Source organism: Vigna unguiculata, chromosome 4 (genome assembly GCF_004118075.2).
Source record: "Vigna unguiculata cultivar IT97K-499-35 chromosome 4, ASM411807v1, whole genome shotgun sequence".
Taxonomy (NCBI): Eukaryota; Viridiplantae; Streptophyta; class Magnoliopsida; order Fabales; family Fabaceae; genus Vigna; species Vigna unguiculata.
In genome coordinates, this window is record NC_040282.1 from 3868511 (window position 1) to 3889412 (window position 20902).

The 20902-nt window shown below is 32.7% G+C and overlaps 1 protein-coding gene and 1 non-coding gene across 3 annotated transcripts; one reads left to right on the forward strand and one right to left on the reverse strand.

Moving 5' to 3' along the window:
* Positions 1 to 5531: 5531 nt before the first annotated feature.
* TRNAM-CAU lies at positions 5532 to 5605 on the reverse strand. The gene has a single exon. It is a non-coding gene; the product is annotated as a tRNA-Met (tRNA).
* Positions 5606 to 10593: 4988 nt separating this feature from the next.
* Positions 10594 to 20405, forward strand: LOC114182365 (DNA-binding protein RHL1). Of its 2 annotated transcripts, XM_028069235.1 has the most exons (12): positions 10594 to 11043; positions 12171 to 12281; positions 12865 to 12951; positions 13075 to 13292; positions 13503 to 13615; positions 13893 to 14080; positions 17029 to 17068; positions 17150 to 17199; positions 17333 to 17381; positions 19323 to 19357; positions 19933 to 19977; positions 20102 to 20405. In XM_028069235.1, the coding sequence occupies exons 1-12, from the start codon at positions 10720 to 10722 to the stop codon at positions 20132 to 20134; spliced, it is 1293 nt and encodes a 430-aa protein (XP_027925036.1). In that variant the 5' UTR covers positions 10594 to 10719; the 3' UTR covers positions 20135 to 20405. The 2 variants fall into 2 exon arrangements, with proteins under 2 accessions (XP_027925036.1, XP_027925037.1); XM_028069236.1 differs by lacking the exon at positions 19323 to 19357.
* The last annotated feature ends 497 nt before the right edge of the window (positions 20406 to 20902 follow it).

Consider the following 20902-nt stretch of genomic DNA (forward strand, 5'->3'; position numbering starts at 1 on the left):
TACTAATAGTCTTAAAAAAAAAATTAAAGAAGATGTAAGAGTGATAGAAGTAATTTCCAATTTAAATATGATAAGTTGAAACATTATGTATGATCAAAGTTTACATATTAAAAAAATGACGTTAATTATTTCCAAAATGTTGTAGAAAAGTGTAATTTTGGTAATGTTATAGTTTGATAATAATTTCTCTTACAATAAGATGGGTTATAATATGTTTTAAACAATTAATAAAGTTATTATAGACAATAACGCCTTGTTTTAACTACATTTTATATGATATATTATTTTTAAGGCTTTACTTTAAATTTTTATTTAAATATAAAATATTTTTAAATTTAAATTTTTCATATTTTTTTGTTTTACTTGTATTTATAGTTCTTATCATAAAAAAATATTTTATTATTTTTTATTAATATCAAAAATATGTTTTAATCATATGACTCGGCATCTTAAATTTCAAAACCTTGAAGATTTGTTGGACTCAAATTTTAGAAATAATCTTTTTTTTAGAGATAATCTTAAACTTCAAAATTTATAAATAATTTCTTTTAAATCTAACTTAAAAATAAGACGTCTGTTTGTAAAGAAATCTATAAATTTTATTATCTTGATCTAAAAAATTACAATTTACAATTATTTTTCAGTGTATTTTCATTTTTATCTTTATAACACTAATTCATATAATTATTATACGAGTAAATTAATACTCCTAACAGTATCTTCAAACTTAATTACTCTCATTTTTTTTTTATATATATTATACTGAAATTACTTCGTGTTCCACAACCTCTTCTATCATTTTCTAAATTATTTGTCTAGGTTCATCTACAATGACACGTGGATCTATTTATGTTCAACATGTATTGAATAATAACCTAAAACATGTTCTTTACTTTTCGAAATAAGAACTTTAATCTAATATTTTTTCTTTAAAGCGGTTTCTAATATTATATACGTAATATTAATCTTAGGATTTTTCTCAACATGTTTTTCCATAAACATTAAAAGAGTACACAAATATAAGGTATAACTTAACTTTCACAAAAAGTTATATATATATATATATATATATATAATAATAATAATAATAATAACAATAAGGGTTAAATATATTTTTGGTCCCTTAATTTTCAATGAATTTTGGAATTAGTCTATTTTGAAACTTTGAACCAATTTAGTTCTTCATCTTTTGAAATACGTGAATTTAGTCCTTTTAATCAAATTTTGTTAAATTTATTTGACATTTCAAACGCGTTTCATAATAGTATTTGACTTAACATTAAAGCAAAAATGTGTCAAACAATATAAACAACTCAAATACAATCCTAAAATGCGTACGAAACATCAAATAAACCTAACAAAATTTGATTAAAAGGACTGAATCCATGTATTCCAAAAGATGAAGGACTAGATTGGTCAAAAGTTTCAAAATGGACTAATTTCAAAATTCACAAAAAATTAAGGGACCAAAAACATATTTAACCCTAATAATAATAAAATAGGTCTACGTGAACGTCGGCAGACTGAAAAAATCATATTTAAAATTTAGAATGAATATATATATATATATATATATATATATATATATTAAAAATAAAATAAATATGACTATAATTTTTTCTATGTTTAAATAATATCGATACATACCAATATTATAATTTAAATTATAAATATGTATAAATTAAATTCTAATTAAAGAGCATGTTTGTTTTTTATTGGAAGGAAAAAATCAGTTTTAATAAAAAAAATGAATTTATTACATTAATATCACTCCATTGTTTATGATTGTATTTTCTTATTTCTTTTGTCCAAAACAAGTTTAGAATGCAAATGTTCTAATAATAACAAATGAAATGAGGTGATACATGAAAATATGGTAAGTTAGTATCAAAATCATTTACGTAATTCTCTTTTGGTAAAAAAATTGAATATTTGAAATATTGATAACTATTATTAAATTATAAGCACCTAAAAGATAGTTAAGAACAAAAATAATTTTTATGGGTTTATTGTTTTATTAGCAACGAGGTTATTACGAGATTATTTGTTAATGTTTCATCTCATGTTCGAGATATACCTCGCCGTGAAAGTGTGTGTTAGGAATTATACAATGATTAAATATAAGACTAATCCACATTATATAAGTGGGTGTAAGCCTCATCTTATAAACTGATTTTGTGAGTTTGATTTAGGAATAAAGTCCACTTCTTAAATTGGTATTAGAGTCATAATTAAAATATATTTTAACAAGATTTGTTGTTTGTTGGATACTATCGGATGTCCAGTCCCATGTCGAGATATATATACCTTGACGTAAGGGGTGTGTTGGAAGGCTCATATCTGTCAATTCACAGATATATAAGTAGGTGCAAACTTAACCTTGCAAATCAGTTTTATGTGGTTGAGTTAGGCTTAAAGTCCACTTTCTAACATTAACATGTCTTAATTTGTTTTTATATCTTATTTGTGAATGTATAACGAGTTTTTGTGGTGTATTGATGTTGTGTGAGAAACCCTGTATAGACAGGGGATGATTGTTGATAGATTGTGTGTGTGTCTCCTAGCAAAAGGTGAAGTCTTAGGCTTTTGGTGAGCTGTGTATACCATATCAGTATCTAGTGGTGAATAGGAAGGGTTTAGTGAATGACTGGTAAACTCCATGTGGTGGTTCAACTGGTGAACTTTGCTAGTAAGTCTCTGAGAGAGCAGTGAGGAGTGAATTATGTTCATAAGACTCTAGGAGTAGTAAAGAGTTCTAACTCTTGTGGTGAACGAACGGAATGGGAGGTAAGCTATGTTCGTGAGTTGAAGTTGGAAACCTGATATTTGTTTAGTTTTTAGAAAGCGAAGGGCTCTAAACTCTATAAGAGGGTCTAACATTGGGAAATAGTTTATCATGTGTCTTTGTGTGAACTTGTTAGAGAAAGATCCTTAAGTTGGAGATAACACATGTGTTTATATGATGGTTGTTTGAGTTTATGATTTTTATTTAAAAAAATATTTTCAAAGTTATAATATAATGAAAATTGTTGTCATTATGATGATTGTATACGTAATTATCCTTTCATATTGGTGGTTGTGATTGTGGTTGGCACCTATGATGATTGTATTTTGATGCATAAGCATATAATAGTACAAGTATAAGTACCCAAAAAGATGCATGTTACGAGAGTTATAGAGACAATTGTCTTAGTCATTTTTTTAAAGAATTTATTTTTTATTGTTAGTTTGATAATTTTATATTTTTCAAACAAGATGTGCATTTTTTATTGTAGTACTTGGTGAATAAAGATGTTTTTATTTTTGTTATTGTTAAGTAGTAGTATCATAATTTATGTTATATTTTCACAGTAAATAAGAGACAATATTATTTTAGCATCACTGTATCGGAGTCTTATAATTTTATCCAACAAAAATCATAAATACATATTTGTAATTGTTATTTAAAATTTCATTCTTTTAAAAAACTTTTTTTGTTTGGTTTTTAAATAAGTTTACACAAAACTACAATAAGTAATTTTTTTTATTAAAACTATTTTTTTTCTTCTAAAAAAATAGTTTAAACAATTGAACCTATTATCAAATTTATTTTTAATAAATTTACAAAAAGTTTATTACTCTTAATAGTGATTTTAGTATCTTTCTTATTTCATTTTATACACGTTTTTTAACCTGTCAGTTTAATATTTGAGCAAACAATGTTTTCAAAGATGAACGTGAGGAAAAAAAGAATGAATTTGAGAGAATATACAAGAAAAAATAAAGTTGTTTTTTTTAAGGATGAAAAAGTAAAATCAAAGAGATTTAAAGATAAAATTCGTAAGAGAATATACAAGAAAAAATAAAGTTGTTTTTTTTGAGGATGAAAAAGTAAAATCAAAGAGATTTAAAGATAAAATTCTAAAATGATATAATGTTCCTAATACATAACAAAAATGTTTAAATAGATATAATGGTTAGATTTCAATTTTATCCTATAGTTAAAATTAATATTAAAAAATTGTTAAAATTAATATTAAAAAATTGTAATTATTATTATTATAATATAATAATAATTATTATTATTAATTATCCAGAACATTTAATGTAACATTATGTTTTCATAGTTGTTATACTATTAAACAAAACATTAAATTTTTAATAATTCAAAAGCAGTTGATAGGAACAGACCAGTATAAAGTACAATACAATCATCCTAAAATAACTATACATATATTGTCTATACATACTAAACAAAAGGGTTATAAAACACCCTAAGCATTTATGAGGAATAATAGATGACCACTATTGCTGAGAACGTCCTGGAATCCACTCAACTCCTGTTCAGGAGTGGTGTATCCTCACCTGCACCTATATATGCTCACGTCATTCAATAAGGACGATCATTGCAAAAATAGAAGACACATAGAACACACAACATGCAAGAAGGGTAAGCTAACTTGAACCAATAATTTTGATAGTTAGGCATTAATCAGAGTTAATCACACAATTATCAGAATCATCCAATTTATCGCAATCATAACACCATAACACCATTCTAGACTTGATATCCGGATTATGTAAGTGACATTGGAGCTCTCGGTGGCTTGCACTTGTGATAGTTCCCAAACTCTGCAGAGTTTTGGGCACAAGGGGTATTCATCCAACCACTCCCAAGGTAAGCCCCTTCACGTCTATGACGGATCGGGTCCATAGACCAGAACCTCCTGCTACTCCCCCCGACGTAATCCATCATACTCTACATGAGTCTTAATAGTTACTAAGAGCGTCAGGATGTCACCAATATGAGTCATTGTAAGACCCGAGAAAAAATTCAAATAAAGAATGAATATTTAATTTATATCTGGGAAGAAATCAATAGCGTTAATTGGACTAACATGACGTAGCAAAGTATTAGCTCAAGTGGTGAGAGTACTTTGGGGTTGTGTGTGAGGACTTGGGTTCAAGTCCTATGTATGTAAATTGTGTGAGTTTTAATGTTTTCTTTTAAGTAAGAGAAAACGGAACTATAATTTATATTTTATTGTATACACATATTTAGAAATAAAAGTGGAATGGCTAAGTGGTTGGAACGTGAGAGGGGGAAACCTATGGTCCTTACTTCGAACCTTGGCCAAAGAAGTTTAATTTCCACATTTTCTTATTATTTTATTATTTTTTTATTATTTTATTATATTCAGAACCTAGGCATAGATGGGGGTGGCATTGATGAGCCTCACTCGTTCTTTTTTCTCTGACAGATGGTCAGAACTTCATCTGGGTTCGAATCCTACTGATAGGTCTACTAGAGATCAGAAATTGTTGAAAAAAGAACAAAAGAAACATCTTGCTTTTTCCAGGCGATCGGAAAAGAAAGAAATAGTGAATTTATTCAAGATAATTATGTACTTACAAAATACCGTCTCAATTCATCCTATTTCATCCTATCGAGGATGTGATATGGTTCCAAAGGGTGAACTGGACAGTTCCAATAAGATTTCATTCTTGAACAAAAATCCGATAGACTTTTTGGAGGGAGGGTCCCATTGGCGTGCATCCAGTAGGAATTGAACCTACGAATTCGCCAATTATGAGTTGGGCGCTTTAACCATTCAGCCATGGATGCTTAGCGGGAATCCTCGTACATGGTGAATAACCAAATTCCAATTGAAGTGAAATCTTTCGGATAATTTGCATAAAAATGGGAAGGGAAGTCTGAAAAAAAAATGCAGTGCAGAAAAGTGTGGAAGAGAGGGAGACCTGAAAATTAGACCACCATTGAAGGAACTCCTTGGAAGCTTAGTTCCAGGTTAGGGGAGCTGCAAATTGTGTCTTTAAATCTTTATTTGTCCTTTATTCTCTTGATGCTTGTTGTATGTGATTTGAGAGAGTCTGACTGTGATAATCAAGCAATAAAGAATGTGATTTCCGTAGTATTGAATCTGCTTGGTGACCCTATTCTTGTGATTATTATGATTTTATCCCTTTCTGCTTGGCGTGATGTTTAAAATTTCCCTATGTGGAATCGTTTGTGACATGGGCCAAGTTGGGTCTCTTTACGGTCTGTTTTGGGACAGTAACCGTTGGGTCTGGGTTGCTGCGTGATGAACGCGGTTTTCCCGATGAGGGGGTGATAAATGTTGTGTTCTTTTCATTTCTCTTCATGTACGCGGTTAAAACGTGGAATAAGTTTGATCGATGGTCGAGTTTCCTGATTTCGAGTTTTGTAGTGTTGTGTGAGGATGAGCTTTGACACCAGGAAAACGTCTGCAGTCACCTAGCATGAAGGGTGTCAAACCTCTCAAATTGTGGGGTTGTCTATAGTGATGGGTCGTGCAGTATATTTCCAATTGTTCGGTATGGTGCGACGTTGAATATGCGCATATACAAGTGATGTAGTTATACTGTTATTATAGCTTCATACCAATAGAGAAATGGTTTTGCGATGCTTTTGGAGTGGAGACCTTATGGGGACGTAGCCTATATCTAGATTGGGGATTAGATTTTGTCTTTGTATAGTGTCCAGGTGGGACCAAGATTTCTTTTTTATTAGATATCACATGAATACAAGGGTTCTTTATTCTTCCCATGGTTTGGTTAAGGTGGTGTTATTTTGGGGAGGGGCCCACGGGCATGCAAAGGGTATGGGGTGCAGCTTTGGTCTCTTAGCAATGTGATAATGCAAGAGTAAGAGAAGATACGGACCCACACGACATTTTGTTTCCATGCCTTATGTTTTAGGCATACCACCTTAAATGTATAGCCAATCTTTCATTTTTTTCTTTTCTTTGTAAACAATGCGTCAGTACCTTTTTGAATGAAAGTAAAGTCAAACTAATGGAATTCTCTTCATAGGATTCGTGGTGGCAACCAAATCTAGAATAAACAAATTCAATTATTTTAAAGTTTTGATTAAACTAAACTTTTTCGTCACTTTACAATGAGGACTGCTCTTTGTTCGAACGTTAAAAAATTTCGTATGAATAGTCAAATTAAAGCTACGGAAGTCTAGTTTCCAACCCAACAAGAATCAACTCATTTGGATGTCTATGGAAAACGTAACGATCAAAACAGTGAGCAGACGTCGGGACGGGAAAGCTGGAAAAACGCTGGAGGATCCCTGATTTTCGTTTTTAAATTGCCAATAGCTTAGACCTCCAAAAATAGTGGTTTGGTAGTCAAATTAAAGATATGGAAGTCCAGTTTCTAACCAAAAAGGAATCACCTCAATTAGACATCTGTAGAGAAAATTATTGATAAAACTGTAATAGGTGTCGGTTAGTAACGTTGACATTGTTTTGTAAATGAGTATTCTAAATTCTGGACTTCCTTAGGCCAGCGCCTGGCCTTAGTGGTTGGTCTCGCCAGGCGAGATTCGATGCTTGTATTGTTGTGTGGATGTGTGGCGCCTGACGGGTTGTTTGTTACCGCCAGGCGAAGTGAGGTTGTTTCTGATTTGGTACCTGTAACCTGGCGCCTAGCAGCGCTGAGTGTGGTGCCAGGCGGTCAGTGAAGTTGTTCCACTTGACAATTGCCTAGGCAGTGTCGGTGTTTTATTTTCTGTTGCGGCAGGTTGTTGTGCTAACCTTTGAGCTTTAAGGACTAAGTTCTTAGTGGGTCCGGGATGTGTTCGGATGAGGTTACGAGCGGGGAGGTTCGTGATGAGTTGGGACCGCATGATGGGATAATGGACAAGTTAGTCCTGGTGCTGCTATGGGCGGGGAGGTCCATAGTATGGTGATTGCATGCGTGTCATGGTCCGAGCGGGTGAGGTTCGGATGGTTTGACTACGGACGGGGAGGTCCGTAGGGTAGGACTACGAACGAGTTAGGTTCGTAGGTTTGACCACGAGCGGAAAGGTTCGTGGGAGCACAAGAAATCCCGAGACCAAGAGCATGTGCATGTCACTCATAATGGATCTTGAGTGAGAGGGAATTGAAAGGTTTAAATATAAATGATTATGAAATTTTTTTGGGTATGGGTTTCTCATATTTATTCATTATATATGCATAGCTCACCCTATCTGTTTGTGTGTGTGGCGATGATCGGATAAATTTTTTCCGGGAGCAGATACTGATGCAGGTGAGCCAGGAGCTACATAGGCACGGAGAGGGGTCTATGGGATGTTTCAAGAAGATTTCTGTTAAATGTTTTTATTATGTTTTAAAACTATGAGTGGTCTGTGATAAATTTTAAATCATGTGTGATGTAAGATATAACTGAAGTTTTAAATTTCCTACCTTTTTGAGAAATTATGTTTAATGAATATGAGTATGTTTTCCTTTTATTATTATTTTTCCAAGTAATATTCCTGGAGGTATGTTACAGTTATCATGTCCTTACATTTACTAAAACCATCTTCCTTAGAATTTCCCTTGAGATCCTAACTCCAACACATATTCATACATACCAATTCCACACAATATCATCACACTGACTATCATGCATAAGAGTCACATACAAGACTAACCATTATCACATCAATTCAATTAATACAGCTGCAATTAATCAAAAACAGGGAAGAAACTCAATTCTGTAGTGAATCTCGCTCAAGCTAGAGGGTCTCGCCTAAGCTAGAGAGTTTGTCTCGCTTAGGCGAGTTGCTCTCGCCTAGGCGAGACCTCTTATAGTGGCAAAATGATAATCCTGGGCGAACTCTCGCTCAGGCTAAACTGGCTCGCCTAGACGAGAAGTTATCTCGCTCAGGCGACTCCAGCTCGCCTAGGTGAGATTTTGCGCAGTGACAGAGGTAATCTTCTGGTATTTTCGCTCAGGCGATAGCTGCTCGCCTGAGCGAAATTACCAGGATTACTCATCTGTTCTTCACATGCAGTCTCGCCCAAAATCATCCAACACTCAAATTCACACACAGGCAATTCCAAACACAGATTAAAAACATAATCAGGCAATTCTATCACTCATGAACACATCTCCTACGAAAATTGGGCGAAGAGTTAGCTTCCCTTACCTTTTTGCCAAGAATTAGATTGGTGGAGTCAATGAATAGCAAGGTAGCAGAATCCTTCCGTTTAACCTAAGAGGATCCATCATCAAGACATGGAAGATGAAGAATAACACGATCAGACCCATAATTCAAAGATTGACTAGTGAATTCTAGCTGGAATTAACTCAATTTAGAGATAAAACCTACTTAGGAGAATGGAAGCTGAGGGAGGAAACTGCTGAGGGTCCTGTTGGTTGGTTCTTCCATATTTTGAATATGGAAAGGTTGAAACAGTGAGATGGTAGCAACAAAGAAGAAAGGTTGGGAAAAGGTTGGGTTGCATAGAAGTTGAGAAAGTGAGAAGGAATAGAAGCAATGTTTTTGTTTTTAGGAAATTAAGAAAGAGGGGTATCACATTTAATTATAATTTTTTATTATTATCATTACTTTTTTTAATAGTTTTAATTTCACAATAATATTATTACTATTAAAATTTAAGAAAAGAATTTTGTAGTGAAGTAAAAATATAGATGCCAAACTATTTTCTCTCCTCATCTCTTCATTTATAGAAAGACGAGAATATTTAATTTTCTCTCAAATCCTTTAGGGTGTGTTCACTTGAAGGAGTGGATATGGGAGAGAGTTTGAAGATGGATTTGTGTAAATTGGATAGATGAATTTTTGTGTTTTTTTGAGTGGATTTAGAAAGTAAAGTGAGTAGATTTGAAGATAAGTTTTATAAAAGTTAGTGAAAGATTTGATTGATGTGATAGATAAAATTAATTGTAAAAATAGATAAAATTAAAAAATTACTAAAATACCCTTAATAAAAATATAATTTTGTAATTTAATATTATAAAAATAACTATAATTAATTAATACAAATTAAATAAAATATTTAAATTATATGAAATCTTAAAATAAAAAAAATAAATATATATTTATATATTATTAGTTGTTATATATAAATATATGAATTATTATATTTTAAATAATATTTTAATTATTAATGATTATTATATTATTAATTATATATATATATTATATTATTATAATTTATTATATATATATATATAATAAATTATAATAATAAATAAAATATATATATATAATAATTAATAAAATAATAATAGTATATTATAATTAATAATTAAAATAAATATATATTTATATAAAATTGAAAGAGGGTATAAATGTAAAATAATATATTATTTTCTTAAATCCTTGCAAAATGAAGTGATGAACTTTCAGACTAATCTCGCAAATTCATTTCTACTTTTCTTTTCAAATCGTATCATGAGAAAATAAATTTTTTTAAAATCCACCCTCACAAAGCATTCTCTACAGGACAATACATACAAACGAACATGTCCTTAGCACAGATGATTTCTACTTCGTGAAAGTAAAAGAGTTAGTCTGTCCTCGTGCCAAAAGCAAACATAAGAGCATAAATAACTTTTTTTATTATTTTATTATTAGCTAAAATAGTTTATGTAATTATAAATTAACATTTTAGTAATATTTTTTCGATTCTAAACTAAAACCTATCCATAACTATACTTATTTAACTAAATTATTTTATTAGAAGTTACATGAAAAACATGTTTCAAGAATTTTTTTTTTCTTTTCAAAAGAACAAAATATCGATTAAACAAAATAAAATAAAATGTGCAATTTGTTCTTGCGCAGGAATACACCCACCAAAAACGAAGTTCCCCTGTTCCCGCGTGTAACAGAGCATAGCAGGAGCAGAGGCAGAAGAGACCACTGAAGAAGCGAACGAACTTGACCCTTTAATGGCGCGAGGGAAGGCTAAGAAGAAGGAAGAAGAAGACACTGAAGTCATAAACCCAGAAACGTTGGAGCGCAAGAAGCTCAAATCCTTGGCCTTTTCCAACAACATTCTCTCGGAGACCCCTGCTAGCAGTTCCGTTCTACTCAAACCTTCCTCCGTCGTGGCCAAGCACCACGGCAAAGACATCATCAAGAAGTCTCATAGGAAGAGCAGCAGGTATCTCTTCTCTTTCCCGGGGCTAATTGCTCCCCTTGCTGGTGGCAAGATCGGTGACCTTAAGGATTTGGGAACCAAAAACCCTGTTCTCTACCTCGATTTCCCCCAGGTGGGTTTTTGATCTGGTGTTTTTGATTTTGAATACAAGTTGGGGTTGGCTTGGTTTTGCGTTTCAGGAACTGGGTTGAGGAATCTGGAATTGTTTTTTTACTTAATGTAATTTGGGTCTCGTTTAGTTTGATAGAATGTGTTTTATTTTGGGAAACAGTGAAGACAGGAAACAATAAAAAGTTTAAGCGAGGATCTTTTTTACTATTTGCTATATGAACATTTGGAAACAAAAATAAAGTGAAATCTGAGTTGTATTTTTGTAATAAAAAGTGAAGATAGAAAATAAACGAAGTGAACATTTTCTCAAACTAAACATGATTTCAAGTGTAACTCTGCTTGTTTCAACTGTTGCTTTGGTCTTCTCTTGGTCTTGATGGGCTTATTTGGAGAAATGTTAAGGAAGGGGATTTATAAAGAACCTGTGAACATGAAGCTTATATGCTTGAATGACTGTTAGTCATAGTGGATTTGGTGTATGCTAATGGCAGCTCATAAGCAGAAGTTAAGGACAACCTTTAAAGAAAACCTTAGTAAAGTTTTAAGGGCTCTACCAATCATTGTTCTTGCTATTAGTGACTGTATCGACTGAAACCATAACATGATCCGGGACTAATAACAGACGAATGTTATCAGACATAGAATACTCAACGATCTAAGGAAAAGTAGTAATAAGTAGAGTAGGAAGAATTTAAGAGAAAAGTTAGACAGAAGAGTGTATACTTTAGATACAAATTACCTCATCCCCTCCTTCCCTCTATCATCTCTTAATTCTCACCAAGACTCACCTCATGCATTCTCTTCACTTGGGTGTAGCTGCCTTGACCTACAAGTTCTTACCCGGCCCTAGTTTCTTGCCTCTCATATCTTATTGCATTGCATCTGACTAACTCAGCTGAACTTAAGTGGCTAGTTGTTGTAGTTCACAAGTCTGGTTCAGCATCATTATTATTGATAACCGGTTGGGTGAAAATCTTGTTGATGAGAGTGGAAATCAAGAGAGGAAGTGTCTTCTTTTATACATCTATCATTTTTTCTTTCAAATTTTGGAGCATTTTAAGACTTTTGATTTGGTACTGTGTTTTGTATTGGTAACTGACAAGATGCATTTTCACTTTCACTTTTCAGGGTCAAATGAAGCTATTTGGGACCATTGTATATCCAAAGAACAGATACTTGACTCTACAGTTCCCTAAAGGTGGAAAGAGTGTAATGTGTGAGGACTATTTTGATAACATGGTTGGTTTTTTTATCCTCCCTGGTTGCTTTTTTTTTTTTTTTTTTTCTTTTTAGACATTGATTATTGTTTAATTACAAGGAAACTTATAAATGCTTAGTCAAAGAAGTTCCTTGTGCATACTGGCCTATCATACCCTTTTCATTTCATAATTTTATATTGGGTAATTGGGGTATAGTAAGCATACTTTCTTTCTTGTTACATTCTTGATATCTGAAGGCAGGGGCTCCAAAGAATTCATATTATGGATGATGGATGAAAAAATGCATTGACTTTTTAAAAACAAACTTGAGTTAGTGCTGTCATAATTCACATTTCATGCATAACGCAGTTTTAATTCCTGCATTTATGATATTAGAGTTAATGTTCATAGCGGATCCATTTCTCTTTTGAAATATAATTGTGTCTATATATCTATCAAAACATGTATTCTTCCCTTTTTGTGTCTTCTTTTGACTTCTTGTAGGTATAAGAATAAAAATTTTATGCATTTCCTTTTTCTTCTTCATTTACTAATTTGTATCTTCTAGAATTGCACCTTTTGGGTACGTATGTTCCTCATCAGAAATATCTTGATTTTATTAGATTGTATTTTCGGATGCATGGTGGATTGGGAAGAAAGAGGAAAACCCTGAAGAAGCCAAACTGGATTTTCCTAAGGAATTCTATGAGGTTAGAAGTTGTTACAATAGAATAGTTGTCTGATCAAAAGAAGCAACTCTTGTTTTCCTTGTTTGGCCTGAAGAGAAAATGGAGTCCATTTTTGTTATCTACTCTGCAAATGATCTATTTCAGGGTCATCAAGCTGAATATGACTTTAAAGGGGGTGCCGGTGCAGGTGCAGCTTCTGTAGTCAATCAAGGGGTTCCTAGAACCAGGATTCAACATGCAGAACCAGAGTCACCAAAGACACCCTCTGAAAATGAATTGTCTGAGAGTGAAATAAATTTAGAAGATATAAAGGAATCGGGTCCATCCCGGCACTCAACAAGAACTGCAGGAAAATCATATAAGTATTAGCCTCTTCTATATTGATTTACGCAACCTGTGCAATTTCCAGCTACAAAGTTACAAGAAGCATTGCTGTGTTATGTTAAGCAAGCATTATTTGCCCAAAAATTCAGTTTCTGTTTTTGTTTGATCATTCTAATATCTGACACGAGTAAAACTTGTAGCAAATCTTGACTGAAATTTCTATTGATTTAGTTCTTTTGTTGGACCAGATTTGCTGAGATTTCGTCCGGTGATGATTCTGGTGAAAACAGCCCTGACCTTTCTGATCATGAAGAGAAAGTGGAAGAAGTTGATACTGCTGTAAACAATCATAATAGCTCAAATATCCTTATTCAGTCTAGTATACCCTTAAAATTGTGGGTGAAAAATCTTATATGCGTTTTTTCAAGCAATTATATAAACCTCGTCCTTGTATTTTGATATCATTTCCAAGGCTATACCAAACTAGCCCATATGCTTTAATAGTTGGTTGGATGGTTGTGTTCAACTTTAGTTTTCCTTTTGATCACCTGGCCACCTGGAATTGGTAAGTCGATTGATCTTAATATATTTTATATTATCATTGAGTTTGTATTTTATATTCCTTAATTCACAGATACAGAAAAAAACTGTAGTTTTTGACCTTGATAATGAGGATGATGCACCGGTACATCCACTCAAACAGGAAAATAATGAGTCTGTGTCTCAATCTGCTTCAGTCAGTGCATCTACTAAAGTTAAGTCCAGTAATCGTGGTTCACTTGTCCAGGCTACTATATCCACATTATTCAAGAAAGTGGAAGAAAATGTAAGCTTTTGAAACTGTTTGAATCAGACCCAGCACTACTAGCTTCGAAGAACAATGTTAAATTGTTTGTTCATCCCTTATTCATTTTATAAATATATAATATTTGTATGCATGCATTAGTCCCCCAGTTAATAAATTCCTCTGTAGAAGGTCCGAAGGGGCTGAGTTAGAGAGACCCAACTCTGTTGTAACTTGCAATTGGAGTTTGTTCTGGGGATAGAGGTCTCTCAAATTTCCCTGAGTTGTATCTTATACTTTCCTCTGGAGGAATTCTTTCCAAGAGTGTCATAGCTAAGATTTACACTGTCTTACATTCTTTTTCTTTCTTCACCCACACCTAGTTAGCTGTACCAGTACCTTACAAGTCAATATTAGGTTCCTCTTATTTCATAATATAAACGTACTAAAATTATGGTAAAATAGCATATAAGATGTGTGATGATGCTTTGAAGTTGTATGTTTACTATCTATGGGATGGGTTATTTTGATCTCTTGCTAGTCATTAGGCTACGATACTATTTGATCTTGTATTGGAGGTTTAAACTGAAATCCTGCTTTTTACCATGGGGTCCAACATTCTTCAAATGCTTTCTCCTTTTGATATAGTTTTACTGTTATTTTTAAGATTCAATGACGTACCTACTTACTATATTGGGGCATTGTAATTATTCTGGGTATAGATATCGGTGGGACTGAGATTAATATAAATGCATTCAATATGAACTGATGATTTTTTGATGCATTGCCAATATTTGATAAACCTTACACTCTGGATGAGGTGGTAGAAAGTTAGGGAGTGGAAAAGGATAAAATGGAAGAAAATTAGAAAGGAAAGTGAGATGATTTTATTTGTTATTAATATTTTTACTGCTTTTAATATTATTTATTATTATTATTATTATTATAATAGAAAAATGGAAAAAAAACCACACATGATTGATTATGTACACGAAAAAGACAACAAAATACATATTTTGTGCACATGATCGATTATGCAATCGATTATATGCATGCAAATCTTTACTCATTGGTGGGAAAAAGGATTTCATCTGGTCCCTTTTCTTTTTTTCTTCACAAATCAGCTGATCCAAACCACTAGAATCATCTCTAATCCACTTTATCTTCCATCTTTTGCTGCAGTAGAGGTTGAGTTGTGCTTAAAGTCCACTTCTTAAAATAGGATCAAAGTCATTTAGAGCATATCCTAGTTAGGTTTATTGTTCGTTGGGCCTATAGCGTCCTCCACTATCATACCACCTCAAATATCTAGTTCCACGTCCGAGATTATATACTTCAACATGAGAAGATATTTTAGAGATCTCACATCAATGATATATGAGAGCAATTTGCAGTATATAACCACTAGGAATAAAATCTAAAGTTTCCTAAAATATTTCGACAATACTTATAATAATCATGATAAAATATAAAATTATTATATAAATAATGCTTTTTATTCAATATTTTTTATGTGGTTAGGTTGGGTCAAGTTCATCGAGTTTGAAATTCATGAACCTCTTACCTATCCCAATTCTAATTGGGTGTACTAAATAAAACCAACCTAAGTCACAAAAATGTAGTTGAGTTGGGCGGTTTCTCAGAGTTCGGTGCAACCTGCTTACACCCCTGTTAATCATAACAAAAGAGCTAATAGTTAGATGTCTTTACTTTGGTCGTATCACAATATCTCCCCCATTTTAATATGTTCAAGAATTATTAATATATTTTTCCAACACATGCTAGAATGCCACAAAATATTAGTCCTGTTCAAATGAAGTATTGGATCCATATAATTGCTTAATATTTGATATAGCCTTAAGGGTATAGAGGAAAAGATAGATCTAACATAATTTGATTCCTATTTAAAGTATTGGATTTGTATTCCAAATGTTTTAAATTTCTAAATACATAATGGAAAATTTGATGATAATCCTTGGATAGGAATGTCAAACATGCGTAAATTTATAAAATCATAGTAGGAAATTGGAGGATAATGGTTGGGTATGATAGGAATCTAGGAATGTCAAACATTTATCGGTACAAACTGGTACTTTTCCATTTTTGGAATATCTGGCCTCACAGCTTATGTTGCAATATATATACATATCAGTGCGCAGTGCTTCAAAGTGGGAATGGGTGGGGTTGGTTTCCTGCTTATTTGTTTTAAGTAAAGTCTGAACAGAATGTTAGTTTGTTTGTGAAGCCAACACGTGGTCAGTTATGGTTAGCCGAGTTCAAGATTGGGTCCACTTTGGACTGGCCAAAACCTGTCAATAATAACTGGTTGAACTCGCTGATTTACACAATCTGGTTTGCTTTTAGATTTTCTTGGATAAAAGAGCTGTTTGCTCTGCATTCAAGATGTGCTAGATGGAAGTATTTAAAAAGAATGAACTTTGAGTGGCTAAACCATCCAATACACACGCACATACGTTGTTGCATGAGGATTGTTTCTATGGCTCTTCATCCAGTTCAACCAAGCAATTTAAATGGTTGAACCAGAACCAGAAGTATTGCCAGTCCACTGTCTGGCATGGTTTATAAATGCTGCTTTTAATAATCTCTTGTAAACTTTGAAACTTAAATTAAGAGCTTGGGTTGAGCCACTGGCATTTTGCAACTTATGTTGCTTTGGGAATCTTCCCATTCTGTCCCAAATTTGTTAAACAACACCTGTTATCAAATGGCTGTGATTATGCAAAATAATAACTTTCGCATCATTGACTGAGCTATTGTTATTTATGTGATCTCTTTGATTAAACCTTTCTAAGAATAGAAAAATGGTTCATGGTTATCTAAATCTACGAAGTACTTCTTCATGACTTAGGAGACCCTAATTTTAAATGATTTTACCTTTTTAATATAAACTGTTCTGAATCATATATATCATGCCTGGTATGGCTAAACACTGGTCAAATTGATTCTTACAAAAATCTTATATTTTTCAGAAGACTACAAGAAATTCAAGGAAATCTCCATCATCAAAAGGTTTTACTTTCCTAGTTTCTTTTACATTATCACAGGCAATATTATGATAATTGAATAACAAAAATTATTGGTGTTTTTCAGCTTCTGGCCAAAAGTTGCAGCCTGCTTGTTCAAAACGAAAGATTGATCTGGTTGAATTTTCTTTTTTCTGAATTTATTGAGTCCCTTTCTCCTCCTCAACTGGGAATAAGAATCTTCCTTAATTGGTTATAATCATTTCATATTGAAATAGGATACATGCTGAGTTATTGCCTATTGTTGTAGGATGAAGGACCCAAGAAAAGGGGAAGAAAGGCCAAGGACAAAACTACTGGTGAGTATTCTTCCTTTTTACTACATGTCTTCTAATGATAACTCATTAAATTTATCAGCTGTTAGAGACATCATTTGATTACATTAAATAGGAAGGTATGATTTGATAGAAAAATCTTTCCATTATTACATATTGATTTTGTTCCTTATTGTTGTATCTTTTCTTCATTATAAATTATAATACTCGTGTTAATACAACACTTCAAATTTATCATGTTCTTCTCAGTTTTTCTCTTCTCAACATGGTACAAGAGTCTTATCATTTTCTATAACCTATTTTTGTCACTAATCCTTTCAACATGGTATCAAGAGCCTAATGAGAAGGGAACCAAAATTTGTGTTTTCCTTGTGAGGTGTAAAGCTTTTAAAAACCATGTGTGTTGTTCTGTTTCTGTTTTTTTCTTCTTAAACTGTTCATGACGGATACACTGTTCACTGTCTGCAACTTTTTTCTGGCTAGCTTTTTCTAGGTGGCATAATTGTTCATCGTAGATGTTTTCTCGGCGAGTATTTTTAGTGTGCTTGCTTGTTCTGGCAGGAATATGCCACCACTAGTATTGCCTTGCTTTGTGATAACTGTTTTTGTTCTCCAACCGTCATCATGCCCTCTGAGCATTGTTTGCTCCCTAGCAGTCAGTCATCGCATTTTGTTTTTTGGTAGCTACTGTGTCCTCCGAGCATTCTCTTGCTTTCCCGCTGTTGTCGTGTCCTTTGAGCATTTTTGTTTTCTGGTAGTTGTCGTGCCCTCCGATAATTTTACTTTTTAGCAGCCGTGGTGTCTTCTAAGTAGATTTTGTTTTCCGGCATTTGTTGTGATTTGTGACTATTTTTAACAGGCTCGTTTCATATAGTACATATGCTCCGATTCGAGGAAGAGTATTAGAGATATAATTTGATTATGTTAAAGATATGATTTGATTACAATAAATCGGGAGATACAATATGATTTCATAGAAAAATATTTATAAAATCAAATCATATCTTCCTATTTAGTGTAATCAATCATATTTCTAACATAATCAAATCATATCTTTGACCCTCTTCTCAGGTTGGAAGTAATGGACAATATGAGACAAACTTGTTACAAGTGTCATCAATAAAAGAACTACAATATGAGACAAACTTGTTACAAGTGTCATCAATAAAAGAACTCTTGAAAGACTTAATTAACATGTCAACAACTAGTAGGTTGCTGGAGGTGCCAAAGTAAATAATGGTAAAGCTAGAATATACTTTCCGGAATTGACTTTCTCTATGCCAAAGTGACCCATCAATCTTTAATATGCTTCGTCCAATCAAATCATATATTTAACATAGGCAATATTGAAGGTTGGATTTGTCCAAGGAAGAGATTTTGGTTCCAAAGAGAGGCTAAAAGAATTGGCAATCTTTTCAATTTGCATTTGTTTGGTTGGAAAGAAATGTTACAAATTTCGCTAGTCTATTGCCACCTTTTGAACAGAGTTCTCCAAAGGTCTTTTTAAGAGGTTGTCTTTGGCAGGCCTTTCAATGTGATTATTGTTGTATTGTAATACGTGTTTCACGTGCTTAGTCTCTTGCTATCTTCTTTCTCAGTAAATTCTTTGTTCAACAAAAATAATCAATTTGTTAGCAATATAATGATCGAGTAATGATAAGTTCTAGATTAATATTTTAAATAATCATTGATTTAAGACTTTGTATTGTAGTTAGAGTTTCATTTTGACGTGGGCCCGGTTGATGCTGTCGAACTGATATATCATTACGCTTGCTTTGTGATGGGATTCTGCCAGCATATAATGAAATCAATGGAGGAAACGAAGGATTATTTCATGATTTTCTAATTGTTGTAGTGTCTGTCAAAATGTTGTAGATAATTTATATCCAGCTACATTCTTTTTCATATAACTACCAATATCCATTTAAAGCTGTTGCAAACTTACCATGCATGTTAATTTTCCAGGTAAGAATATCAAGGCGAAAACAAAGCAATCCGATGTAAGGTTTTTTTTTTTTTTTTTAATCTCATTCTTGAAACTCCATAGCTTTTAGTGATTGAATCTTCTTTAACCCGGCTACTGATTGGGAAGTAATTTTCCAACCCTTTATCCATTTTTTCAAGGGATCAGCTTTGCTTTCAAAATTGGTAGCACTAATTTGTCTTCTCAGTGTTTATTTGCAATTGCTTTCACTATTTAAACTTATGTACTTCAATATAGGCTTCTAGGATCACTTCTGGTCTGATTTGTACAAATATTGAAGTCAATATCATTGTTCAATTTCATCCCCTGATAATTCTATACTTCCGTTTTATTTATTTTTTCCTTTTTCACGTATCATTGGTTTCACCAGAGATATTCCAATTTTAGACTGGCATTGGTTTGTGCCATAAGCGTATAAGTATCCATATAGTTCCATTGATATTTTCATCTGGTATCTCTGAAATTTGAATGAGCATCAATCACCCCAATATGATCACTTGATGCTCTGAAATATCTTAACAAATAGGAAACTTGGCATCAGTTTTACAGATCTCTTTGAACCACTAGTTTCATATTTACATGATAATGTAGGACGAAGATGATGATGACATTGAAGAATTTTCAAATGCTTCACAGGTATTTTCCTAACCTTACACATGCCTCTACTCACATGGATGCATGTACCTGCACAATCTTATAGTTTCATAAAAGGCATGGGCCTATCTATATAACTTTTGTGCTTATAATATTCTTTTTTTAGGATAATGGAAGTGATGAAGACTGGACTGCTTGACCATAATCTAAGTTGCGGTTGCCAGGCACAAGAAATGACAAGGCAAGGTCATGCAAGTGATGTGATGATACCCTTTATTTCTGTCACTAAGAGCGTGACAACTTGGATTTGCCTACCATATGGTTTTGATAGAATTATGAGAATAGGTATAATACCAATACCATGAGGTTATCAGGAAGAGAGAATAAAATATGTTTAATGTATAACTGTTGAAAGTGATGTCATTTAACTCTTTATCTCAGTTGGGAGTCATTTGATATATTTGTTATGACTTTGGCAAGTGTACCAAGTCGCGCAAGTAGTAACCGGTAAGACCGGGATATCGTTTCCCAAGAGACTCGTGTATACTAAATATTTGCGTAATTAGTGACTAATTTAAACTAATGAATAAATTCATAATTTGGGGTTTTTGTATGAAATTACATTTGCCTAAATAATTAAAATTGAACTTGGATATTTGAAGACTCTAGGAAATGGTAAAGACTAGAAATGCAATGGATTGATATTGTTGGAGTTAGACTTCACCTACTTCACTCTCATGTATATTAAGCAATAAAACTCTTCTCCATTAATTACTAATGTCAACCCACAAGTTTACTCAAACTCTAATCCCTTAGTTGAATGAGCCTAGGTTTCCTTATTTAGAGTCAATTCCTTGAATCCCTAAATAAACAAACCCGCTTTACAAATTAGGGTTTAAGACAACTAATGGGTCAAGTTCCATTCCTAGATACAAGTTCCATTAGGTATCTTGTTCCAATTCAAGGT

Coding starts and splice junctions, on each gene's coding strand:
- LOC114182365 (XM_028069235.1), top strand. CDS start 10,720: ATGGCGCGAGGGAAGGCTAAGAAGAAGGAAGAAGAAGACACTGAAGTC. Junction 12,952..13,074: donor TTCCTAAGGAATTCTATGAG/GTTAGAAGTTGT, acceptor GATCTATTTCAG/GGTCATCAAGCTGAATATGA. Junction 17,069..17,149: donor GAAATCTCCATCATCAAAAG/GTTTTACTTTCC, acceptor GGTGTTTTTCAG/CTTCTGGCCAAAAGTTGCAG.